The following is a 27,193-nucleotide window of genomic DNA, read 5'->3' as shown; positions in this document are numbered from 1 at the left end:
CCAAGTTCTCTCAGGATCCCACTTTTTTAGGTATCTCTTCTTGGCACTGTTACCAATAAAGGCATTAACGTTTAGGGTTTTTCAATGCTAACAGCTGTGTAGAGCTTGAGTTTATCAGAACATGTTTGCCAGTCTTGTGAGAATTTTGAAAGCAGGACCATTATAAGAGATTAATCACTCTCATGCTTTTAAAACATCATATGCATTTCATTCACATCGAGGTAAAACTCTTGGTTTCAGGAGTTGATGGGCTTAATTAAAGTATCAAATTGGTCAAATTTATGAATTAAGTTAAACAAATATTTATTATTAATCAACTATGTATATTTGACTGGCTAAACTTGGATGTCTCAGAGAATGAAAAGAGAAGCTACTAATAATTAAATAGATACCACAGGCATAAACTGGGACCTTCCCTGAGAAATTGGGACATACAGTCACTCTCTTCATATACTGTGAACTGTTCTAGGTGCTAAGGATACAACTGTGAATAAAACAGACAAAAATCTCTGACCTTAATAAGGAAGATAGAAAATAAAGATAAAGTAAAATATATTTCATGTTAGAGAATAATAGGTCCTTAGAAGAAAAATAAAGCAGAGGAGAGAAAAAGAAATGCTTGGTGATGGTAATGGTGGTGGTGGGGTGGTGGTGGTGGTGGTGGTGGTGGTGGTGGTGGTGGTGGTGGTGTGTGTGTGTGTGTGTGTGTGTGCACGCACGCATGCGTTTGCAGTTTTAGACAGGGAGGTCAAAGCAATTGAGTCTCCTGAAGACTGTAATGTATTTTAGTTTATTTAATTTAGCCAAGCAAGGCTTTAATGGCTTGGCTTAAATTTTTCTGAAACAAGTCAAATCTGGAAATTCTGGATCCAAAGCAAAAGAAACCTCAAAAACTTCAGAATGACCAAAAAAATTTGAGGAGGCAGAATCAGGGGTGGCCATGGCATTGGAAGCATACCTTGTCTGTTTGATAGGTTTCATCTCCAACTAACATCACTGAGAGGGTGTCAGAAAGTGAATGAGGCTGTGGCTTTATCCAGTTGGGGAGCATCTTTGTAGAAAATCCCTCAATCTTTGACTTTCCCTGGCCATTCAGGATAGTTCGAGGCTTTTCTTCTTCCATCTGATGTCCTTGGGGGTAGGAAGGGATGACAACTCACATTTATTGTGCACCTACACCCGTCAGGCACTTTGCTAGGGGCTCTGAGTATGTTTATTTAATTTACACTGCTCTCACGAAGAATTTATCAAAGTCTTACTTTATGGATTAGAACACCGACATTTAAACATGGAACTAGAAAATTGTGCAGCCAGGATCTAAACCCAGGTGAAAGTAAATCTGAAACCCTGCTTTGATCAGTGAGTCTCAGCATCCATCCATAGATACCTGTTGGCAGGAAGTAGTAGAAAGAAAAGAGAAGTAGGGGGGCTTCCCTGGTGGCGCAGTGGTTGAGAGTCCGCCTGCCGATGCAGGGGACACGGGTTCTTCCCCCGCTCCGGGAAGATCCCACATGCCGCAGAGCGGCTGGGCCCATGAGCCGTGGCCGCTGAGCCTGCGCGTCCGGAGCCTGTGCTCCGCAATGGGAGGGACCACAACAGTGAGAGGCCTGCGTACCGCAAAAAAAAAAAAAAAAGAAAGAAAAGAAAAGTAGGACTCGCTGGATTACCACAAGGCCCTGCGGATTGGCTGATGCGCGTGGCTGGACCAGGAGCAGATGTGTTGGGGTGATTGTACACGTCTTTGCTGCCTGTGCATGGCCGTACAGCGACTCCTGCGGCTTCTCCTTATGTTGTTGTCCTTGGGAATGCGGAGAGGCATGGACCATCTGGGGGGCATGAGAGCTCGTCTTCCTGTTGGGGCATCCATCCTAGGCAGAGGTGGAGCTTGACTTCAGTGTGTCCTGGGTTCCTGGGTTTCGTGCACGTTGGAAGGAGGGCGTTGCATGGGTCTCTGTATAGATAATAGGGTTGGGGAGAATGCATGCAGATGCCTGAGACCAGACAAAGGTTTTTCAACAGGGGGTTGAGTGAAGAGTTGAGTTTGAAGAGAATCCTAAGTTTCCTGCCTGCCTTTGTGAATGGAACCCACAGACTGACGTCATCCAGTCTTGGGACTGCTATTAACAAGAAGCAGGAAGTCTCTGGACCACATCTTCTTATGGTTACACTTAACATTGATATCACTCTGTGACCTTGTGTCTATTTGTAATGTACATTTACATCTCAGAAAAAAAAATTAGGTAGAATCTTATTTTATGCATAAGGTGGGCTCTTGGTAAAGTGGTGTGGTAAGCAAACCACCATTTATGTGCACCAGAGAGAGCTGATGCAGCAAAGTGAAGAATTATTTTGGGATCTCCAATAACCCTCTCCCGTTTTCCTTTTACGCTAAAGGAGGATCTTTGCACCTGTGATGCAGTTATTTCCTTGGACTTCTGTAACATATTTATCCAGAGGTCTCAATCCACGTCAAGGCAATGTCTCTTAGTTTCACAATATGTCGTATGGATAGAGAGAAGTTATTACTCTGTCATTTACTCAGGATTTTCTTTACCATCACATTGTCAGAATCACTTAAGAATATACTCCAGGCACTTGAATGTCCCTTACTGTGGTCTTCCAGCTTGGATAATGGCTGCCCCATCAAATCCTGGTTCCTTTCTGCTTATAGCCTGTTGTCTAGTTTCCCTCCATCACTTTGAAACTCACGAGCTAAGGAGAAAATCGTCATTCATCTTCCTCCATAGGATACTCTTCCCTGGCTTGTCTCAGAGTCCCCTTCCGGGCAAAAAGAAGCAAGAAAGCAAACTACATTTTCTTCTAAAATATGAACCCATTTCAACATCAGTTGACTTCTCTCTTCTGCATCCATGTGTTCTGTGGTGTACCAATTTGGAACAGGGGTAAAGATTAGAAATGTCTGCTTATCTTTTAAGCTGACAAGGATATTCCTTCTTTCACTCATTACATGTTGACCACCCTGCCAGTCACACATTAAATGTCTTAATTCTAGAAAGGACTTTGTTGCAGCTAGAAAGACAATGCCGGGGTCTTTGACCCAAGTCTGTGAGGGTACATGGTCATAAGTGAGTCCCAGTATGGGAACTTGCTTGGAGACCCTAGGCACACCCTTTACACCAGCATGCTGGGAACCCAAGGGTGTAGCTCCTCACCCCAACGAACCCAGTTTTTCTAATTAACCTGAAAACACATACCTGTCTCTTTGCACACCCAAGGAACAAAAGGAGAACTCAAGATGAGCTTTTTTCACCTCCTCTCTGCATGTTAGTGTTTTTCAGCCATCACGGACGGAGGTTGTAGGGTGAATCAAGTTGTGGTGAAGTCGTCTATGAGCTAGAGAGTATTCTAAAACACACTAGGACTTTGACAGAGTCAAAAACCAACATAGTTGAACAGCCTTGAAATTGTGGGATATGATTTTTCACCTTTTTGTTGCTATTCCAAGTCTTGCAACGTAAGAGAGTGAAGACTGGCCTTTTGGGAGGGAGCCTAATACATTGTCCTGTGAGAGATGCCTCTTAATTATATGGCATGTCATGTCCTTAAGTTCAGGGAAATTGGTTGTGTGTTCCCAGGGTCAGTCCTTTGGGTTCTCACCTGGAGATTTATCCAGAGATAGGAGCTCTGCCCATTCAATGGTAATTAATCTTTGAACTCCTAGTTCTCTTGGCATTGCTCTGAAAATAGATGTCTCAGATCAGAGCAAACCCCTAGAAGAGCACGCTGAGAGTTGCCTGGAATGGGGTGGGGCCCAGGGCTTCACGTGAAAGGGCTCTGGGGAGCCAGAGGGAAGATGACAGAGAAAAGAAGGGAACTGTCTGGTTGTGCCTTAATGCCGCTCAAAGGTGCCCCTAGCCTTTTTTTTTTTTTTTTTTTTTTTTTTGTGGTACGCGGGCCTCTCACTGTTGTGGCCTCTCCTGTTGCGGAGCACAGGCTCCGGACGCACAGGCTCAGCGGCCATGGCTCACGGGCCCAGCCTCTCCGCGGCATGTGGGATCTTCCCGGACCGGGGCACGAACCCGTATCCCCTGCATCGGCAAGCGGACTCTCAACCACTGCACCACCAGGGAAGCCCCCCCTAGCCTTTTTGATGGGATTCTATACTCCTTGTTCTGGATCTTATCTTCAAAGTTGGTCAAGTCCATTTGCTTCCACAGTTCTTTGGGGACAGATGACTTATGAGAAATCCATATGTCTGGAAGGATTGTGACAAGACCTCCTGTCTGGAGATGCTGGTGGAAGTAACATAAATTCCACTATCTCTTTTGCCTCAGTCTGCTGGGCTGGTCCCCACCTCTCCTGAGCATTAGCTAGTTCCTCTGATTTCTGCCACCTCCTCCCGTGCTGGCATTTTTGGCTAACCCTAATGGAAACTAGATGTCTGATACAACCTGCAGCCAAACGCACTGGTTTGGGGCAGGTGCAGTCATACAAGGAAAGCTTTCAGTTCAGGTGCTGGTCTCAGAGCCACATGTGTGTAAGCTATGTCCCTGTAATGCTTGGTGGCTGGTGAGACCCTGGCATGTGGGTACCAGCACGCAGAGCAGGAAAGAAGAAAAGGGCACTCAGGGGGTGAGAGAAGGTATATTGCGATTCCATCCTAGCTGGGCAAGTTGGTTTCTATCTGGGCCTCTGGGATCTCTCTGAGTCTTTCTTCTCAGGTTCATTTCTAGAAATCAACATTTTATTCCTAAAAATAAAGATGAACTTGAGAGTTGAATTTTCAACTGTTAGATCAAGATTCTTTTGGCTACAGGTGACAAAAAACTTAATCTATCTTAAGCAAAAAGGCAGTGTATTGTCCCAGTAATCACCAAATCCAGATTTAGAACTTATTTCTGGGGTGGCTTAATTCTAAGACCCAAATAAGTCACCAGCCTTGACGTATGTTCCTAGCTCTCTCCCTCCTTCCTTCTCCTCTCTACTCAACCTGCCCATCATCCCTCCATCTCTCTCTGCCTTTCTCTGCCTGAAACGATGGTCTTAGAGAAAGAGACATTAATGGGAAATAGATTTCCAAACAATCAAGGCTAATGAATTTTGAAAATTATGATATTACATGCTGCAGGAGCTGAACAGATTATCTGGGACCTAGTTGATCACTAACAAAGACTTGTGTTCGGGCTTCCCTGGTGGCGCAGTGGTTGAGAATCCGCCTGCCGATGCAGGGGTCACGGGTTCGTGCCCTGGTCCGGGAGGATCCCACATGCCGCGGAGCAACTAAGCCCGTGAGCCATGGCCGCTGGGCCTGCGCGTCCGGAGCCTGTGCGACTTGTGTTCATTGGGGAGGCCTTGCCACTGGGAGCCCAGCTGAAATAATCAGCCTCACTTCTACAGGAGTCAGGCCAGGCATCACGCAGAGAAAATCTGCTAAGCAAAGACCGAGGAAGCAAAGCCTGTGACTGACTGCTTTTTCTAGTCCGTCTACGAGGAGGAACATATGATGTTTTCCAGTGTCATTTTTATGAGCATTCTCTGGGCCGATGTTGGCTTCCATCTTCCTTCATTGAATCTGCAGATTTAGATATTTCTGAATGAAAATCCTCTTTAGCTTTTATGGGTGTTTTTAGAGAAATCAAATTCTGGGATTTCTATCATACTTCCCCAAATCTGCCACCTCCAGCCCATCAGTTTATAGGCTTGAAAACTTTTTTTACAAGTGAGTCTTCCTTCAACTTGAAAATGCATAAGAACTCTGACTTGGGGGTGCAAAAGAACATTGGTTTTGGAATCAGAATAATTTAGGTGTGAGGCTTGGATCTTTCACTCTTCAGCCTTTTGAACTCACATAAGTTGCTTAACCTCTTCCTCCCTCTCCTTCCCTTCCTTCCTTCATGCAATGCTTTTGATAATAATAATTTCCAGAGCCAAGGCATATTGAGAGGAGTAGATGAAGCAGTGCATTTTGTCTTATTTATCATAGATCCTGGCCCAGTATAAACACTCAGTAAGTTTTTGTTCTGTATCCCTGTTCACTGGGACAAGCTTTCCACCTCTGCCCCAACCTTGAAATACTGAAAGAATCTCTTTCTACCTCCGTTGCAGTGGAGACCAGAGGTTTAAATGAATTAAGATGAGGGCACTATGCTTGCAGATTGCCTACCCCAGTCTTAGCCTGGCTCTACCTCCTGGGGATTCACTAAATGACCCTGAGTAAGATGTTTCATCCCAGTTTCATTAGAAACAAGAAGCCCACTTGCCCTTATCCTCCTTCTATGCTTTTGGAAACATGAATGTGTACAATAGAGTAGGAATGCCTTTGAAAAAAACCATCCAACTGTGATTACTGGCTTAGCATTTAAGACTTTCTCCTGGGTTCATCCTCAGAGCAGTCTTCCCCCTCCTTTTGACCTTGAGGGAGAAGCCAAGAGGTAGGGCTTGTTTATAAAGGGAAAAGGAGCAACCCACAGCTGCAGGCCTCAGATGATAGCTTGGGATGCCAGATGCTGTGTGGAGGGAAAGCTCCTCCAGCCCTTTCATCTGAGATTACCCTTGGCTCACACCCTTCGCTGCACAAAGGCACCCTGGGATCCATTTGTAGAGTAGTGGGCTGCGTGGAACTAGTGGGTCTCAGAACTCTAACCTTCTCCCAGGGCTGGGAGGGGCATCCAGTCTTTGCTTCACCGAATCACCATGTTTTGGAACTAGATGACCTAAAAGTCAACTAGCCCAATTCTCTCCGCTCACCCTACCAATTTTATAACCCTGGAGCTCCCAAGTTCTGGCCCATTGCTCTTCTTGTCTTGCTTGGAACACACACACACACACACACACACACACACACACACACACACACACACACAAACTCTGGAAAGCCAGGCTGCTGAGGCTGCTGATGTTGCAAAGGGCCTTGAGATGAGCTTTTGTTCAGTGCTCCTGGTATATTGATGAAGATAAGAAAATTTTGCTTTGGGCAATCTCATGCCATTTTCACATGGAGAAGAAGCGTAGCAATCCTCTGGTCCAACTCTGTCCTTACTGCAGATGTGAACATTGAGACCAAAAGGAAGCACAGGGTGCCAAAGCCACAGGGCAGCACCCTGGTAGAACTGGGGCAAGAACTCAGTTGACCTGAGTCTCAATCCAGTGTTCTTTTCACTGGGTTCCACAGCTTCCCTTGGTGTCAGATCTTCCTGCTGCCTTCCTTCCAAGATGCTGGAGGCCACCCGTCACTGTAAGGGGGGTGGCTAGGTTAACTAATACTCTTTCCTGGAATTTCGTAGGGGAAGGGCTAACTAAGAACCTGTGATACATAAAAATAGTAGTGGTATTAACAAGTTGATTAATCACTTGGCAGTTCTCAGAGTGATTCAGCTGCTATCACCTAACCGCAGGCTTCCCTGAGAACTTAATCTTGTGATTTTTTCTAAGTTGAATCCCCACCTTTAAATGAGGATGGAGAATGTTATCCACTGGTTCATTTTTGTGGTCCTGCCAGAGATCCAGCCGGTGATCTGTGAGCTCTCTCCTCTCAGGCACCAAGTGTCCTGCCTTTAGAATTGAAGGGTCTTGTTTCATGACTCCGAGAAGAATCCCTCTTTCTATTGGGTGAAGAGGAGCATTCAATTCTCCAGAAAGGTTTGAGGGTGAAAAGTTGTGTATTGTTCACCTTCTTGCCCTAGTTGGAGCTGCTTCAGCAACTAGTCCGTGGAGGGATTGCAAGTTTAATTCCAGCTCAGGGAAGCTAGATAAGGCAGCCTCTAGTCTAAGGAGGAGGTGCATGTTTTTTATGTCAGGTCCCATGATGCTCTTCCAAATTCCCTTTGCCTGGGACGTAGCCATTGACGGTAGGCTTCTGCTGTGATATGTATTGTTTACTGAAGTAATTAAAATATGCAAAGTGTTCCCTGTCCCCCATTTTGTGCTTCTTTCCCAGCCACTTCTGGCATTTTTTGTTGGCAGTTAATAAAACAAAAAGGTGGGCCCAAAGGCCCAAGTCTCCCTCAGGTTAGAATGATTAATTTGGAGTGGTTTGGAAGTAGCAGATTTTACCTCTAGCTACAGCCGTGCCTTTCTGGCTGATGTGTTCAACCTGCACTAAGCACTGTAACTGAGGGATGGCAAATGCTTCATTAAGAGCACAGGGCAAGTGGAGGGAGGGGGGAGAAAGGAGGCAAGGGTTTGTTTGCTTCTTATGGCAGCACAAAACCAAAAAAGACTTCTCTTTCTGGGAAGCCCAACACTGAACGAGCCACACCCAAGGACACCTGAAATTTAGTTCCTAATCCAGCCTCAATCTTTACCATCACCAAATTACCCCCATCTACCTGCACCCACAGAAGTTCAGAACCTATCCCCCTATGTTATCTAAATCCTCGATGTGGAGTACACTTCTTGCAAATATGGGCTAAGATAGCAATGCTGCTAGCACAACCATAGTGATAATGGGGACCGTTGTATTGACACTTGCCATGTGCTGGATACTGTGGCAAATGCTTTACGTGGATTATTTTATTTAATCCTCATGGTCATTTTAGGAAGTAAATACCAGTTGATGTAACGTATGGAGAACCGAGGCTCAGAGAGGTTAAGTGATCTCTGGAGGTGACATGGCTATGAATTTGTGGCCTTGTGTCTAACTCTGTATCATGATGTTATACTGCCTTTGCTGTATGATCTGCTTAAGGGTGGGCCACCTTCTGTTCCCATTCTGGGGACCTGTTTCTGCACCCAGCAGCTTTTTTAATGGGAGATCTTATGCTTTTTCAACAGCATTGAGTAGAGCATGCAGGGTGCAAAGTTTGTTAGAGTCTTTAGGTCTTACCTTCCACTGACCCAGAAACAGCTACCTGCCTTTTCTAGCCTCTGGCCCAGAGAGATGAGAGATGTGTGAGCCACATGCATCATGACCCGAGGGTTCTCACAATGAGGGAAATGGGAAGACCGCAGCTGGCCAAACCTCTTTTAGAGACAGTTCAGAAGCAGCCCCTAATGATGGCAGGTGTCAGACCAGCACAGAAATCCCTGTCATTGTAGGAAATAATACTATACATCAGTACTTTCAACGGTAGTCTCATGCTACTGGCTAGGCTTTATAAACATTCTCTAATTAGTCCTCACACATTCTGTCTGAGACAAAGATCAAGAGCACCAAACAGAGGCTGTTTTAAGCTGTCTGTTTTTGGGACAGCTGATTTGGGACCCTCGCAATGGAAGGGCAAGAAGGTGTTCCCACGACCCAGGCACTGGGTCTGCATAACAGACATTATAAATGGCGGGTCAAGTGTGCCAGGCTGTTGGAATCTTGAAATTAGAGGGAAAAAAAGCCTTCAGTTAAGAAGGCCACATAGTCTAGCCTCTCATTCAAAGCTTAAGAGGTGGGGACTCAGCCTGAGCTTATTTACTGATAAGGCCTCATTGGCTTTCAAGGGAGGCTATTCCAGCGATTATTAGAAAAGCTCTTTCTCTCATGGAGCCATTGGTGCACATCTGCTGTCTGTTCACCCCTGCTCTTGGATGGAAAGCCCAGGCTCATAAGATGATATCATAAAACTAGAATCGTGATTAAAGAATTCAATGCTGTCATCTTAAGGCTGGTGGGATATTCTTTCAATAGGAAGTATTATTGCTATTGTTATTAATGTCTCTGAGAAGATGGCTGGAGGAGACAATTATAATTCGGTTTGCTTTTGGAGGAAAAAGATCCCATCTTAGTCTTTGCTTTTTAAAATTCAAATTATCTTGTTCTGCCTTTTTTCCCCTGAGGCCTCTCTCATAGGCTATGCAGCCACTAACCGGCCCGGTCTTGTCTTTTCTGAGATTCACATTAGGTGCACTTCCTAAGCATCTAAACCCTGCTTTGGTAAACAGACAAATATTCCAAGGATCCGGGTTTGGTGGCCACACTCCTCCTCGAAGCTCCTTTTAGCCGCTCCCAGTGTTTGTAGGTCGAATTGTCTTGAACTCACAAAACCCCTAATGAGAGCGATTTGGAGTGTGGCAGCAGATTAACTTTTAGCTTGGCCTCTATTCACCATGGACTTGCTGACATTCCATTCCTGAGCTGGCTTCCTTATCCATAAATCAAGAATGGTGTCTCTTTGTTGTAAGGGTCACTGAGCCGAATGTCCAAGCCCCTGGAAAAATTGAGAGGTGCTATTCATTCATTAAACATAGACATTGAGAAATTAATATCTTTCAAGAAAGATTTTGATCCAAAGTCACATGCACGAGCATGTGTATTGAAAACCCACCATGTCTCTATTCCATTTAATATCTCATTTAGTGTCTGTACATGTTCTGTGTAGCTGTATTATTGTCCCCATTTTATACCCTAGAAAGCTGAGTCTTCAGAGGTCAAATACATCCCCTAGGGTTGCTTAGCTAGTAAAGGATATTGACCAAGTTATAAGTTATCCTTTTTGCTCTGTTGGATCTTCTGTTTCTTCATCCTATACACACATTTTCAATAGCAGTTGTTGTATTTTTCAGATTTGGGGAGGCATCTAAATATTTAGCAAAGCCATTCTTGCTTGAAAGGGATTATCTTATTTTTGCTAAATAAATCTGAATCTAAACCAAAACCTATCAGTGCCTGAGCTGTACAGGGTAAATTAAAAATCTAGATTGATCACAAGGAGGCTTTATCTTCCTGCCTTCCTTTACCTATTGATGTTTAGCAAGCACTTGGGGTCTGAATGGATCAGTCTGGATCCCGTGTGATCCATGGATCTGAGCTGAGTTGATATCTCCAGCTTTGTTCAGCAAGTTGGGCCCTTTTAACAACATCCCTCAAGTTCGTTTCCATGAGAAGATATGAGTGCAGCCAGGAGGCTCCGCGTCTGGGTATTTGGAAAAGAAAACCAGAGCCAAGTCATTTTTCAGCCCACATTTTTGAACTTGCAATGTAGGCTCTATAAAAATATACATTGTTTGGGGCAATAAAGGACAATGAGTTCTCAGAATGAGTGCCAACATTTAGACAGGATTTAGAAAGAGGAAAACAAAAGGGGAAGTTATAAAAGGTATGTGTTCCTGGGGCTTCCATCTGAGAACTTGCTCCCGGCAGATGCAGCTCTAGGTAAGAGAGATGGGCAGAATCACAATGGGCCTCTTTATCCTCTAGGCTCACACTGCTAAACAACTTGGATTTTAAAACTCCTTGTATTTTTGGAAAACTCCAGTGGTTTTTCTTAATCCTGGGGCTAGAGGCTCAGCCTGAAACATCCATTCCACCAAAGTTCTCCTAAACGGATGTTTCTTGCTTAAACCATCATAAAGCCCTGCTTTGAGGGAGCAGTTCTATAATAGTGTCTTTGTGAGCTTCCTCTGCACCTTCCCTCCAAAGAATTCCAAGCACCCATTAGACCTGGGGCCATGATCTTCAGTTTGTGTCTATAAGAAGTTACATAATAATTTGCCCTACTTGATTGGGAAGAGGAAGAGATTAGCAGGGCCGGGTAGATAAATTAGGAGTTTGGGATTAACGGGTACACACTACAATATACAAAATAGGTAAACAAGGACCTACTGTATAGCACAGGAAATTATATTCAATATCTTATAATAATCTGTAATGGAAAAGAATCTAAAAAATTACAGGTATGTGTATATATGTGTGTGTGTGTGTGTGTGTGTGTGTGTGTGTGTGTGTGTGCGTGCATGTGTGTGTGTATAACTGAATTATTTTTCTGTACACCTGAAACTAACACAACATTTTAAATTAACTATACTCCAATTTTTAAAAATGGTTAAAATGAAAAAAAAAGCAAAAAAAAAATACTTTGGGCCTTTCCTCCTACATTTATGTCATTTATTTCAAGAGGTGTCAGAGGGAGATCTCACCAACTTCATATGTTTGGGGCATGAGCAACAGACCTGTGTTTGTATCCATGACTGTACTCACATGCATGTGATTGACATGCACATATGTTCATCTAAACAGTCTCCTTCCCGATGTATGGATGTGTGTGTCTGTATTGGATGTAGCTAATACTGATATGCAGCCTGTGTGGGTGAAGACCCCAGACCCTCGGGAATAAGAGTGGCAGTGATTTTAAAGACTGTGTTTAGTGGCTGGGACTCCTACCTGGGGCATGTTCAAGGTGACTGCCCCCTGCCCGAATGATGAGCTGCTCAGATGAGCAGAGCTGGGTTTAAGAGGCAAAGCTGCTGGGGTATTTGGAAAACCAGGAGACTTTCCAAGGGATGAAGAAAGCATATATGCTAAGCCTTTTATTTTCCTTAATGCATATGGAGACTCTTCTATGTGCCGAGACATGCAATTAAGAGAGATTAAAATTGAATAAATAAAAAATAATGACACCATAAATGACAATCTTTATGATAATCTCCTGATTAGGGTATTTTGCCATTAATGTACATTGCGAAGTTTCTGTAACTCTTCAGAAAGCAACTGCCATTCTCATCTGCTTTTAACAGATTTTGACATGGCCCATATAGATTAGTGATTACAGAGGAAGCTTGAATCCTTCCATTGGTATCAGTAATGCTCTGTATTTGCTCACCTTTGCTGGGTCCTGACTTCTTTATCTGGAATATATGGGTCACTTTGTCTCCTTTATCCCTTGTCAGAGTTACCTGAGGATAGACATTTTGAACTTCTGGGAGAGAAGCGGGCTTCCGTATGTCCTTTGAAGAAGCTGCCTCCTTTACTGTGTAATTAGATGCAGAGACCTGAGAGCCTTCTTGAGCTCAGCTGAGTTTCTCTTTAACCCACAGCCGTGGGTTCACTCTGACTGCAGGGAAGTTGGCATCATTCTATGGAAATAAGCGAGACAATTACCTTGTTCAGGAAAAGCAGGCTTCGAAGAGAAGGGATGGCTGTGGGGAGGGAGGGGAGGGGGGAGGTTTGCCTCCCACCAGGAACACTCTGCCCCAGGGCATCCTGGCCCCAGAAGGAAAAGGAACCTGGCAGCCTCTGCTGGCCTCGCTGCTTTTCCACCCTTCAATCCCACTTACTCCTGGCCTTGGGCAAGGCTGGGAGTGAGGGCTGAAGGCTTGAATGAAAGAAATGAGGCTGGAGGATTTCAGGCAAGCACCTGAGGCTGGAGGTGAGGCTGTAGTTTTTGCTTTCCTCTTTTCAAATCCTCTCCCAGGATATAGCTGCAGGCCTGAGGATGGGTGGCATACAGCCTTGGGGAAAGATAGAAGTTAGCCAGAGAGACTCTAAACTTTACACCCTAGATGCCCAGGCTCTATACCTGTCATCTTTAAACTTTAATGCCCCTAAAAGAATTTTGAAAAACCATGTATGTCCCTTTGCATGTTTTAAGTTGCCATCTAAAATCGTCAACATATTTTTAAGTATGTCATTTCCACAGCTTGTAAATACTGACATTAAAAAAATACATCGCTCCTTTAATGCTAATGAACTTTAAATACCAGAGCAATTTGACCCATCATCTATAAAACACATGAACAAGCACTTAAACACTCAGGTTTACATGGTTCCTTTTTCTTCTTGAATTTATATTTTCATTCCAGTTTCCCTACCAAATTTTATCCTTATGGATTCTCATTTTATGCATGAAAGCCTTTTATTGGCCATTCTATCATAATTTAGTGTGACAGAAATATGTACAAAGATTTAAATATAATTTTTAATGCCCAATGACCATAAGTTTCTAGATGTTAAGAGGTTTGATTGAGTTATCATTACAATTATTAGTAATATACAGAAATAGGCAGTAGATCAAAACAATGTATATATATCACAACATTTGATGAATGTGAAAGATAAGGTGTACAATATTTTTGGAAATACATCTTATATTTTTCGATTAGTTTGTATTCATTGATGAATATTATTTATTGCTAAGGTATGGGATTAGGTTAAAGTTCAGGATCAATTCTATTACTGTTTTTTCATTTTTATAAATATAAGAAATGAGGGACGTTATTCACAATAAACCGGATGGGAAAGGAAAGAATTTTGTTACTGTAACGTGACAATTCTTTGAACTCATGTCTCATTTTTTGCCTAAAATCACATATTGGTCTCTTATCAAAATTTCTTTTTAATCTTCTCTCAGCTGATAATTCTTTGAAGTCTGTCCCCCTTCAGTGGTTTGAAAAGAATTGGAAACCACCAGACTTGCAAAAGAATTTATTTCCCAGTCACTAGAGACATTCATTTTCAACACCCATACCAATATTTCACAAAGTTTATTCATTTGTCCTCTGTAGGTTTTCTATCCTAAGATTTAGAATGAGTGAGAGATTTGTCTTTCCTTTTGAGAGTGGCAGACATGTGTGTGCATGTGTGTGTGTGTGTGTGTGTGTGTGTGTGTGTGCATGCACAATTGGGCAGGGAAATTGCTGGACCACAGTGGGTTCTCAGTGTTAGAAAAAATCCATAAGAGAGTTGAGGATCTGCATAATCCTTCAAAACTATCCTTGCCTGGCTACCCATTGGAAAGACTTCATGTATCTCCAAAGTTATGTTATTGAAACCATTTCAGTGGGCACTGCAGTCTATCTTTGCCTGTTACACTCCATGGAAATTTTAGACTATTACCCTTTAGGAGGAGTGAGAACCATCTGAGCTATACGTAAAGAGCACATTTCCCTGTTGACAATAACAAAAGAATGGTAGTGAGGTGGATGGACCTAGAGTTTGTCATACAGAGTGAAGTAAGTCAGAAAGAGAAAAACAAATACCGTATGCTAACACATATATAGGGAATCTGAGGGAAAAAAAAAAGGTCATGAAGAACCTAGGGGTAAGATGGGAATAAAGACACAGACCTACTAGAGAATGGACTTGAGGATATGGGGAGGGGGAAGGGTAAGCTGGGACAAAGTGAGAGAGTGGCATGGACATATATACACTACCAAACGTAAAATAGATACCTAGTGGGAAGCAGCCGCATGGCACAGGGAGATCAGCTCGGTGCTTGGTGACCATCCAGAGGGGTGGGATAGGGAGGGTGGGAGGGAGGGAGACGCAAGAGGGAAGAGATATGGGAACATGTGTATATGTATAACTGATTCACCATGTTATAAAGCAGAAACTAACACACCATTGTAAAGCAATTATACTCCAATGAAGATGTTAAAAAAAAATGTGGGGTGTGTGTAACATCCAGTGGCTGATATTTAGTGTGCATTAATTAGGACTATTCTTATTAACATTGTTATTTCAGCCCATTGCTTGCCTGGCTAGGTTTCACCATGGGGATATTTGTCAGTATTCTTTTTACCAAGGAAGGATTTGACCACTTCCTTTCCCAGACTGCATCTCTCCAATGGGGGAGAAGGACACAAGAGTGCAGGTAGCTCTTAAGGAAAATCAGTGTATTCTAGGTGGATCTATGGGAAATATGGACAGTCTAGGAAATCAGGTTTATTCTGCTGCTCACTACACATAGGGCACAGTCATTGCACTTTATGTGTATTATGTTTTGTATTTAGTGATGCTCAGTTGGTTTTTATATACATCATCTCACTTTAGATACGGCCATTGCTTGACTCCTATGTTGAAGATGAGGAAACTGAAATTCAAAGAGGTTAAGAGCTTGTCAAAAGCCACATCAGAATACAAGCTTTGGACTTCCAACTTATTACTTTTCTTTGTTATATCAGAGTTCACTTGAAATGTTTTAGTCCACTTCTGGAGGAATGTCATATAAACTTCACCCACGTTGGTGGTGCCACCCAGCAAAAATCTTGATCAAGTTCTTCTTAGTGGTACCTCTGTGGCCAATTAATACCCTTCTGATAATTTTCCGCCCAGACGCTGAAGCTCATCAAAGTTTACACCAGCACACTCAAATTTTTCTTATGGTAAACTTGGAAATTTCAATTTGGAATGGCTCTTCCAGATTGTGTATAAAATCATCAAATGAGGCAAACAACCAGCATCAATTTGGAGGAATCTATTATTTACCATTTTTCATCAAGAAAAATGTTCCCATATTCCTAACCCCTTTTCCTTTTTATTCAAGAAACCAGGTACAATAAACCATTCCTCTAGATTCTATCAAAAACCCAATTTTTCTTCAAAAGTAATATTTTGATTTAGAATGTAAATAAATTAGGTCCACTGGTTTTCCTTTAGTCATATGTTTATTTTTTTCTTTTATTGTTTAAAATTTTCAAATGTGGGACACAATTATGATAAAATTACAAACAGCATAGAAATACATACTAGAGTTTAAAAAAATGGAATTTTCTCTTTGGTTGTTTCTCACTCTCACTTTCCTTTCTAGAGAAAACCACTGGTTTAATGGCTAGATTTCTGGACCTTTTCTATGAAGTTACAGAGTTATATAATACATTATTGCCTTTTAATTTATTTACTTACGCATACACATTTTTACATAAATGAGAATGCTAATATATATTTTTAATGTTTTGCATTTTCATTTATTATATCCTGGACGTATTAACATATCACTCTACATAACTCTACTGTATTCCTTTTAACTGCTGCATATACATTTAATGATGAACAAATTGCTGCCCTTAAAAACAATGAAATAAAATATCTTCAATGAAGTATTTTTGCTTACATGAGCAAGTATTTTTCCAAGACTTCTAGAAGTGAAATTGCTGGATTAAAAGACACTTAACATCTTTAGTGTGGACAGATTCCACCAGGCTGCACTCAAAAAAGGCTACCCCAGTCTTAGCAAGGAATACTCTTCCTCAAGACCTCTCATGCAATGGATAATACCAGTCTCTTCATTTTCCCCACATAATATTTTTTAAAATGTGTCTTTTATTGTTTTAATTGACATTTCTTCATGTGTTTGTGGCCATTTGTAGCTGTTTTGTGAATCATCTACTCTTACCCTTGATTCATTTCTCTGTTGGATTTCTTGTTTTTAACTAATTTAAAGAAGTATTTTATAATATATGGATTTTAATTCCTTGTTACATATATTGCAAATATTTTCTCTGTCATTTGTCTTTTAACTATGTTTATTTTGTATTTTGCCATGCAAAAGTATTGAATTTTATACCAGTGGTATCTCTGAATTCTGTCCTTTATGGCTCCTTGAACATATGTCTTATTTAGGAAGGCCTTCCTCTCCTGAGGTTATCCAAATACTTTTCTAAGTTTTCTTCTAATATGATTATTGTTTTGTTTTTTATGTTTAGCTCTTTAATCCATCTGGAAATGATTTTTGTATATGGTGTGAGGTAGGTATCTAAGTGTACTTTTTAAATGAATAGTTCATTGTCCCAACACTGATTACTAACCTATCATTTCATATATTAAATTCCAGTATTGATACATGGGTCTGCTTCTGGTCTCTATTTTGTTCCATTGATCAGTGAAATTGTCTATTCCTATGCCAGTAACACAGTGTGTTCATTCCTGTAGTTTGATAATATGTTATGCTATCTGATACAGCAAATATCCCTTGTTGTTCTATCTCAAGTATATCTTAGTTTTTTTTAATCAAATATTTACTCCTCTCGAATTTTGGTATCATATTGTCAGTTTCCATATATCATTCCATTGAGGGTTTTATTTAGATTGTGTTGAATTTTTAGATTAATTTTAGGGAAGAACGAGAGGTTCATGATATTGAGTCTTCCTATCCAAGGAAAAGACACATCTTTCCATGTATTCAGATCTTATTTTATGTTTTTCAATACTTTTCTTTACCTAGACCTTGTATATTTTCTGCAAAGGCTATACCTAGGAATCTTAAACATTTTGTTGTTGTTGCTAATGTACGAGCATGTTTATTTTCTATTGAATTTTGAAGTCATTTTACTAGTGCATGAGAATAGTCTGATTTTTGTATATCCATTTCATGTCTGGGTAGCTTACTAAATCATATAATGGTTCTAATTGCTTTTTAGCTAATTGTCTTGAACTGTCATATCATATGTGAACAATGGTGTTTTGACTCCTCCTTTTCAGAATTTTTACCTTGTTTTTATTCCTGCTTTATTGTAGTGGCTAGGGCCACCTGAAAAGTATTGCATAAAATCAGTAATAGAAAATACCTTCCATGCTTTCAATGTTTTATCAGTAAATATGACATTTAGTATATTAAATATAGGAAGTTACCTTTTATTACTAATGAATTATGGCTTTTAATCAGGAAAGGGTATTGGTAATTTGGGGCATCTTTTGAAAGAATGGCTTTTCTTCTTTTATTTTTACCTTATGTTTACTTTGTTTCTTCTCTTGGAATTTCAGACTTCCTGTGAGGATAATATGTGATTGGTTTTTATAAACACCTTTTAGATAATTGAAAATAATATGCAACTTTTTCAGGAGGCTGAAATATACATGCATCACTCATATATATCAATTAAAACTCATTATTTTTATTTTTTAAATGTATCTTTATTTTTGTTATCTTCTTGATCTGTCATTTTGCAAAGTAAGTGTTTTAATTTTCCATTGTAATTGTAGCTTTGTTAGTTTTCCTTTATTTATAACCTGTTTTACTTTTTATACATTTTTGTTGCTATCTTAATTGGAGCAGAAAAGCTCATAATTTTCATAATGGCGAATTTTACCATCTTCAAATATAATATAGACCACTTTGTATCCATTTAGTTCTTGGCTTTCTGAAATTTTTTCATATATGCATTCAATTTTGATATGTTCTATATTGAATATATGACATATTCAATATACTATATATGAATTATATTCTCAATGTATATTACACATATTGAATATTATCTATTCAATATATATTATATATTCAATTATATATTGTCATATATTATTATGTATAGTGAATATTATACACATTATATATTCAATTTTTTTACTGTTTGTTATATTTTTATATTCTTTCAAAAGTTTCAGTATTTTCAAAATTCTTTCAAAATTTTCAGTATTTTCTGTTATTTCCTTTTAAATATGTCTTTTCTAGAGAACATGCATCTTGATTTTTTAACATAAATGTTTCTCTTATTTAAGAGGTATCATATATAACCCATTAATTCTTATTGTTTATAGTGCTATTATTTAAACTTCTTTTTCATTTTGTGCTATTCACTATTATCCCTCCCCCTTTTTGTAGTCTTTTTGGTATTGGTTAGAGATTTTTGGTTCTATTTTCCTGAAACTGGTTTGGAAGCTGTATGTACTATTTCTGTTCTTTTAGAATCTACGTTAAAATTTTAGCAAGCACATTTAAATTTAAACTGTTATAATCAACAACTGATGACTTTCTGTAAGCTCCCTTGCCCTTCCTTCTAAAAGACAGAGCCCTTATCAGGCTTTGGATTATTTCCCTACCTACTCGTCTGTGCACTTATTGTTGAAATTATCTGGAATTTTCATTCCAGAATATTGTTTATAATAGCAGCAATAGTACTATTTGTATTATTACTATTATTATTTACTTTATGCCTCTATTTTACAGAAATAATTTATTAGTAATTATATTACATTTTACTACCACATTAGTGACCATTATTTAGATTTAAATTGTGTTTTTTGTGGCTTATTTTCTATTTTCTTTGCACTGTTTGTTATATTCCAAGTCATCGTATATTTTAGATTCTTTTTCCGTTTTTCTGGAGTACATCCTCAATTAATTTTTTCTTCTTTGTTTTTCTCAAAGGCTATGAGTGGTAAACTTTCTGAGTCTGCTTGTCTGAAAGAAACATCTTCATTTGTCTTTACATTTGATACAGAGCTATCTTGATTTTAAAATCTCAGGTTGAAAACAACTTCTGCAAATGCATATTATCATGTATCTTCTAAAATACTTCGAGCGGATAAGGCAAACATGATCTCTTTTTTTTGTTTTTTAGAGACTAGGTTGCCCATTGCCAACAACTCATTCTTTCTTAAGGGTTTATGATTATAATTCCTCCAACTGGCCCATCATAAAAATGAGAACTTTGATTAATACCAATAGTTCATCAGGACATTTATAGAGAGCTTTTTCTATCAGTCGAAAGCAGTTTTCTAACAAGTTTCATGTATTAGCCAGAAGTTCCAATTTCTGGTGCTCTATTTATGAATGATACAGTTAGTTCCTGAGTTCTAAAACATGCTGTGAATTTTCTTCCACTTATGCTAATAATATCTCTAACCTCCTGGGCTGTGAGGATTTCCCTAATGTTTTTTCTCAGGAAAGTGTACCCTGAACGTCAGTCACTTCCTCTTGCCCTTGGCTGTCAGATCTGTAAACCCACAGGTGGCTGATGTCCTCCTCGGGCTATTTTTACAAAACACTTTCCTTACTGGCCTTTGAGATCTTGCTAAGAAGGGTTGTGAATTCTCTTCTGGTCCACCTGATTTCTCATTAGCATGTGGTCTTTCATACTTTTGAACTTCCCTATCCCTTTCACTCGAAACACTGACTTCTAAGTAGCAGTGAGAAATTCAAGATTGTCAGATAAAGCTAAAGTCATAGTAGTACAGATTAGATGCACATGGACCATGTTGTGCTTTAACCTCCTTGACCAAGGAGTCTAACCTAATATCTGCAAATACTCTGATAGTTGGTAGCCTTGCTCAGTGATTCTGTGACTTCCCTCTGGACTCCCTCTCAAGGTTAGATTTGATTGTAGTACCAGATTCTGAAATCATCTCTCCCACTTCAAATCATCTTGTAATCTTTATATTCCATGCCAAGGAATGTACCTTCCCTTAGGTGTTATCTCTAATTGCTACTCTAGCTGCCTGCAGTATCGTAGGCTTATCTCCACTGGCCCCCCACGCCCCGTCACAAAAGTTGCATCACGTTTGGCTATCTTAGAATAAGATGCATCAAGAGGGCATCTGCCTATGAAGAGTGCAGACTGATGTGACTGATTCTGGCAATCTGGTCACTGTGTGTGCTTCTGTCTCGACCCCTTTTAGGTGGGAGGACACACCATGCTCCCCATTCGTTGGATGCCCCCTGAAAGCATCATGTACCGGAAGTTCACTACAGAAAGCGATGTATGGAGCTTTGGGGTGATTCTCTGGGAGATCTTCACCTATGGAAAGCAGCCATGGTTCCAGCTCTCAAACACAGAGGTACAGAAAGGGGGCAGATGGGAACCTTGATTTGGAGGAAAGCTGATAAGAGACATCTCAGGCCAGCACTTAGAGTGTGTAAAACATTAGGTGGGGTTTGGAGCCAGCAGAGCAAACGTTGGCAGAAGCTGAAGGAGAGACCTTCTTGGTAGAAAAAAAATTATAGCTGTAGGAAATGTGCTGTTATTGTCAAGAGAGCATGAAATTAGATGTTGAAATTGAGATGCAAGTCATGGTTCTGTTTGTTCTGCTACACTTAAAAATCACAAATGTTTCACTAAGACAGAAAGTGAAAACGAAAAACAACTATGAGTTTTTCAATTGTGCCATCTTGTGGAAACACCTACTATGCCCAAGTCATCTGGGTCCCCAAAGGCTTTAGGTAGACCAGGCCCAGAGATGTGCAGGAAGGTGAACTGGGAAGGCAAATTTCATTTTACTGATAGAGCTGTGTGTGGACTTCCAGGAATAAGATGAATCATAACAGTAAATTTAATAATATACACATTATGTATTTTATACTTTTGATTTACAATATGAATTAAAAATGCTAGTCATCAAGTTTAATAATAGCTAACATTTACTGCCAGGCACTTTCCTAAACACATTAGCCTATATTAACTCAGTACTTTTCACACAAACACTTGTTGAAATTCAGGACAAAGGAAGGGGCGCTGCTTGGGGTTCTGGAATGGCCTGGCCAGAGGTGAAAGCATCAGCCTGGAGAAGGCTTGGGCTGTGGTCCAAAGCAAGATGCTTCTCAGTGATATTGTATCATCCCAGGGAATTCAGTCCAGTTTGTAGACAGTAAAGGGCTTGGTCTCCCAACCCAGCAGACCTATAAAAGACTGCAGTTTATGGTCTTCTGTTTTCTGGAAAACATGAACATGAGGACCTTTTAATATTAGAATCCTATCTGAATATTCCAGAAAGTGTCTCTCTTCTTGGAAGCTATGTTCATTTTTGCTTTCCTATACCCTGACCGTTTAATTAAGTAAATGTCAAAGACTGAAAAGAAGGCATTTCATTACATTTGTAACGTCTCATCATTTGCAAACTGAATGGGTCCTGACCACATTTCCCAAAATAGGACAAAATATTTTGACAACCTTTAAAAAAAATGTAAGTGTGTATATCAGAACTCATTTGTTATGATGCTTTAAAAAATTATTGTTTTCCTGGGTAGGGGGCAGTGGTAAACATACACACACATACACATGCATGCGTGCATATATACACATGCTTGTGTACACATACTGGCACATTTGCATGCACTCAGGCACACAAGGCACCCTGATCACAGCCCCTATGTAGTTAGGTTGCCCTAGTAAGGAGGGGAATCTGGGCTGAGGATTCTATTGGTCTCAGCAGATGATCTGTCCTGGATAGCTAAACTGGCTTAGAGTAGCTAACGGGGTTCTTGTGGTCATCTCTGACACTGCTTGGTAAGGCAATGGCCTTGAAGATGGGCTTCCTACCCGCAGCCACCTCTTCTACTCTACCAACCCCAGCAGTGAAGTCCTGACAGTCACTGATAATGAGTTTCTCCATTGAAATTGACAAACTGGAGAGCCCCACATTGGAGGAGACACCACCCTTCAGTGCTTTTGATCTTAGCGCTAGGCAGCGGCCACTGCAGTTTGAACTGGACCCCCTTTCATGGAGGTGAAGGTAATGGAAGGAGGAGACAGGGTTCAAATAAAAACAGGGAACAGGAGCAGCTGGAGACCTTTCAGGCTGGCAAAGAACAGAGCCTAGTGGGCCTTTGCAGACTCTGGGGTGACCAGGACCAGGAAAGTGCTAACACAGTGATTATTTGACAAGCCATCTCAGAGTCAGAGTGACATGAGCCCACACTCCAGACAAGGCGCAGTTGGGGGCAGCCTAGGGAGATAAAAACTATAGACAGATTAATGGGGGCAAAGAGAGGAAATAACATGTTTCACATACTCTACTAGAGAAAATTCTGTGTGATTTTATCATCACGGTCTGTCTTCAAATGAGGAAACTGTGGTTCGGGGTACATAAGTTGCCCAAGGTTACAGTGGGAGCGTTAGGAAGAAGTTAAAATAACCTGAGAACTGGAAGATAGACTCTTGAAAATTCAGTGTCAGCAAAGAAATCTTTTTGAGGAATTGGAATTGAACTGCAAATTACAGGCGTGGTCCTGAGGGGCCTGCTGGGGATGGTCCAGCCCTACGTTATTCGCTCTCTTCCTACTCCTCCCTATGGCCTGCCGTTTGGTACTGTGGCTCATACAATCCCTTTCCCTGGTCTCCTTTGGTCCTTACAGCAGTCTTAGGAGGTGGTCAGGGGAGACATTTGATCCCCATCTTACAGGTGAGGATGTTGAGATCCTCTGAGGTTAATTGACTTTCTGTGGACACCCAGCTGGGCAGTGGTGGATCAGGTGGTTAGTCCTAGTGTTAAGGACTTTTCAAGAAACAGAATACATGGTTTAGTGCAAAGAGCAAGGGAGGATGCGCCTCACTGAGGAAGGGACTTGTGTAATGGCTTAGAGGTAAGCATCACCTGTGCACCGAGGCTGTGCCTGGGAGGGGAGCTTGACAGGAAGTGGAGGCCGTGGAGGGGCAGAGCTCCTTCAAGGGGGTTTCAAAATCATGCAGGCTCCTAAGAGGGGGTGGTGCAGGTCACATGCCAATCCCCACTGCCAAGTGGGGAATGAATGCAGCTCAGTCATCTAGATAAGATTCAGGACTAGAGAGGAAGAGAGAAGTGAAAGGAGGAGTGTCTGTGGGAGTTGGACGCCTGCCCTAAGAGATGGAGAATAGAGGGCAGCAGTGGGCTGGACCAGCCAGTGTTGGATCGTGGCCCCTGGAACCCATGCGTGGGACAGATGAGCAACTCTGGCCCCCAGCCCTGCCCTGAAGCTCGTCAGTGAAGTCATTGCCTTCTGCTGCGCCTGAGCCACAGGGCCAAGGCTGAGCTTTGGTGCTAAGTTCCCTGTCCTCCTCCCTTTTTCAGGTCATTGAGTGCATCACCCAAGGTCGTGTTTTGGAGAGGCCGCGCGTCTGCCCCAAAGAGGTGTACGATGTCATGCTGGGGTGCTGGCAGAGAGAACCGCAGCAGCGGCTGAGCATCAAGGAGATCTACAGAATCCTCCACGCCCTGGGGAAAGCCGCCCCCATCTACTTGGACATCCTTGGCTAGCGGTAGCCAGTGGCCGTGAATTCATATTCTGTTGCCTCCTCTCTCCTGGCCTCACACCCCTTCTTTTCCACTGCACAGACTCTTTTCTTCCATCCTTGACTGAAGCAAACATCTTCATATAAACTCAAGTGCCTGCTACACATACAACACTGAAAAAAAAAGGAAAGAATAAAAACCCTGGAAGGCAGTTTGGCGTATATATATATATTATATATATATATATATATATATAATATATATATATATATTTATATATCTAACTATCTATCTATCTATAGCTACAGAGAGATAACCTCTTCTCTAATGCACAGAGAAGCTGCTGATACGCAAACCATAAGACTGTAACAGCAACTCAGAAAATCTTAAGTATTATGAATGCAATTGAAACTTCCCTTAGACGTAGGCTGTGGCCCATGCTTCTTCAGCTCCGACTTCTGGGAACACAAGACCTTGCCGATGCAAAGAGACAATCTTCACGTTGAGACTGGAGGAGCTGGGATGGAGTGCCAATCACTGCTGCACGGGTGATCATCTGCACAGGTGTGCTAGCTCCAAGCCCTGCCTATGTGCATGGGCAGACCTCATCGACGGGCTCAGCAAGGAAAGAACACCAAACCAGGGGCCTCTGGGACGCCTCACACATCCCCTGACCATCTGCTCCATGCCTTCCTCCTTTCCTCCACCTCAAGACGATTTTCTAATTTGTCTTTTCTAGAAAGTATAGTCCTGATGCTTTGGGGAGTCAACAATGGCGCCTACAGGTAAACACTGAACAAACAACAACGACAGCAAAACACAAAACCATGGCGACAGTGGACTGCATCCATTTTGTTGTAAACCATGCTCAAGTTCCTTCCTAAATTTGAAAGAGATGTGTCGTCTCTCCTCTGAACTTCAAGAACTGGACTTTCTGGATTTAAAGAACCACAGAATTAAAAGCTGAAATCTGAACCCTGTCAAGGCACTGCCTCCTGTCTTTCCATCATTGGAAAATCTCCTTGGCCATGCCCCCGACATTCAGGCTATTGGGGAGTTAAGGGGGGTGTCAGACATCCCCCATGTTGTCTGCACATGTGGGCACAGCAGGGTTCCAATGGCAGGAGACTTCATTCTTTGCAGGTCTTATAAGGTCTGCCCCTGTGGGTCGTCTATTTCTCAACCCTCCTTCTCTAGATTCTAGGTCCCACTTCCTGGGCCTCTATGAAGTCCCAGGTAAACCCCACTGCCGAGAAAGGGGCCCAGGTCCAGCAAGAGGCCGGGGCAGTGCTTGCTTCAGGGAGTCAGGCAGTGGAGTGGGCAGGAGCAAGGGGGCGGGGCTGGGAGAATCTGGCACCTACATCCGGCCCCTTGTCATTCTCCTCACGTTTCCAGCCCCTGGAAGGATTGATGCATCTGCCTTTGAGTGCTGTGAAAATGCAAGGGCTGAGAAATCACTTCTGCGGACTGGGGGCAGGGGGAGGGGCCGAGGCTGCTTGGGGAAGCATCCAACGCCTGGCCACTGCCACAGGCTTGGCATCTTAATGAGGACGGAGCCCTGACCAGGGAGAGAGAAGGAAGCATCTGGGCTGGGGCCAGCTGCCTCTGCCCCGCCACCAGGGGAATCACTGCCTTCCCAGCTGCCGCTGTCAAAGACTGCGAGAGGGGCGGATCTCCAGAGCCCCCCTGACCCATGACAACAAAATGCCCGTGGAAACCGACAGCCTAGCCCCACAGAGGCCTCCGGCTGGGGAGAAGAAGATGTGCTTCTCCCAGGCCACGGGTCCCTCTGCCCCACCCAAGCACAGAGCTACCGAATGGACTGGGCTTTGCCCAACTGGAGCCTCTGGGTCCCCCTACCTGTACCCCTCTTGGCCAGCTTAAGGGACCATCAGCAGCCTGGGTGTTCTGGGCAGCTGCAGTGCAGGCATCCTGTGTGGGGTTTGGGACTGAATTCTGTGTTGGTGGTTTTGCTTCTTTTTTTAGACCCACAAATATTTTTACTCCGAGCTGTGCTCGGACTGTAGGCCACGGTGGCGGGGGGTGGGGTGGGGGGGTAGGGTGCGGTGGGGGGGTGGGGGTGGAGGCTTGCTTCAGGGATGGTTGAGGCTGCTGAGCCAGGCTGGGAGGGGAGGGAGGGAAGTTGGAGTTGGGTGTGGCTTTTCTCTCTGTGCTGCGCTCCCAGCCCCGAGGACTTTGGAGGAGAGCTCTTGGGATGTAGCCCCTCAAAGGAATCCTGTGCTGTCCTATGGCAATCGCCCTCCTTGTCTTTCCACCTGGAGGGCCTTGGTCTCTTCCGGGGCTGTTAATGCTGGGTTGAACTCTGCAGTCTGGTTTGGCCCTAGCTAACTAAGGGAAAGTTGTTCAAGGAGGGAGCGATCTGGGGCAGCTGCGGGGAGGTGTCTCTTAGTGAGAGATGAGGCTCCAAGGCTCCTGTTGCTGCCACATCCTCCCCCACACAGACACTGTGTAGCTTCCATCTTCTTGGCCGTGTGTTCCTAGAACCTCAGAGTCCCTGATAGTCTGGAAGAAAGGGAGGGTGGGGAGGGATTGGTGGGCAATTGGGAATGCAGAATGTAGTAGGGTTTCAGTGCAGGGCGCTGTGTCCTCATGGCCTAATGGAAGTAGGCAATTCCTTTGCGGACAAGGAGACTGGTGTTGTCAGACTGCCCTTGTCCTAGTCCCGTCAGCCTCTGTGTAAGCCTTGGGGTCACACCCTCGTCATGTCCATCGTAAGCAGCTGTCTCCTGTAAGACTCCAAGACGAAGGGTACGGGGTTGGAGGAGCAGAGGGGGAGGGGCTGCTTTCTCACTGCCCTTTGCTGTGCTCTCTGTGTAGAGAGTCTGCATGTTGACTTACTAACCTCAGCAGTTGGAAAAAATAAAAAGTCTTTCTGGAGAGTGACGGAGACAGAGAATGCGGCTGTGGAAATGGAAAGGGTACTCAGGGCTCTGGGGCGAGCAGAGAAGGTGGATTCTTCTGTAGAGGGAGGACCGAGAAGACTCCCCCGTGTGTCCGTTTCTCCATCTGCAAAATAAGAGGTGTGTTTGCTAATCTCTGGCCCCTTCTACATTCTGGAATTCTTAGGCTCTAACAGCACCGACT

General features: G+C 42.6%; 1 protein-coding gene across 4 annotated transcripts in view; it reads left to right on the top strand.

The window, feature by feature from the left end:
• Nucleotides 1-24,264, top strand: part of NTRK3 (neurotrophic receptor tyrosine kinase 3) — a 369,790-nt gene extending 345,526 nt beyond the window's left edge. For 3 of the 4 annotated variants that reach the window (XM_067029586.1, XM_067029584.1, XM_067029585.1), the window contains 3 exons: nt 17,089-17,130; nt 20,783-20,941; nt 23,927-24,264. In XM_067029586.1, coding sequence (XP_066885687.1) covers nt 17,089-17,130; nt 20,783-20,941; nt 23,927-24,112 — 387 coding nt within the window. In that variant the 3' untranslated portion in view covers nt 24,113-24,264. The remainder of the gene's footprint in view (nt 1-17,088; nt 17,131-20,782; nt 20,942-23,926) is intronic. The other variant, XM_059056983.2, reaches the window with a different exon arrangement.
• Nucleotides 24,265-27,193: the final 2,929 nt, after the last annotated feature.

This window comes from Kogia breviceps, chromosome 3 (genome assembly GCF_026419965.1).
Source record: "Kogia breviceps isolate mKogBre1 chromosome 3, mKogBre1 haplotype 1, whole genome shotgun sequence".
NCBI lineage: Eukaryota > Metazoa > Chordata > Mammalia > Artiodactyla > Physeteridae > Kogia > Kogia breviceps.
Note: the sequence above shows the minus strand (reverse complement) of the source record. Positions and strands in the feature narration are given on the sequence as shown.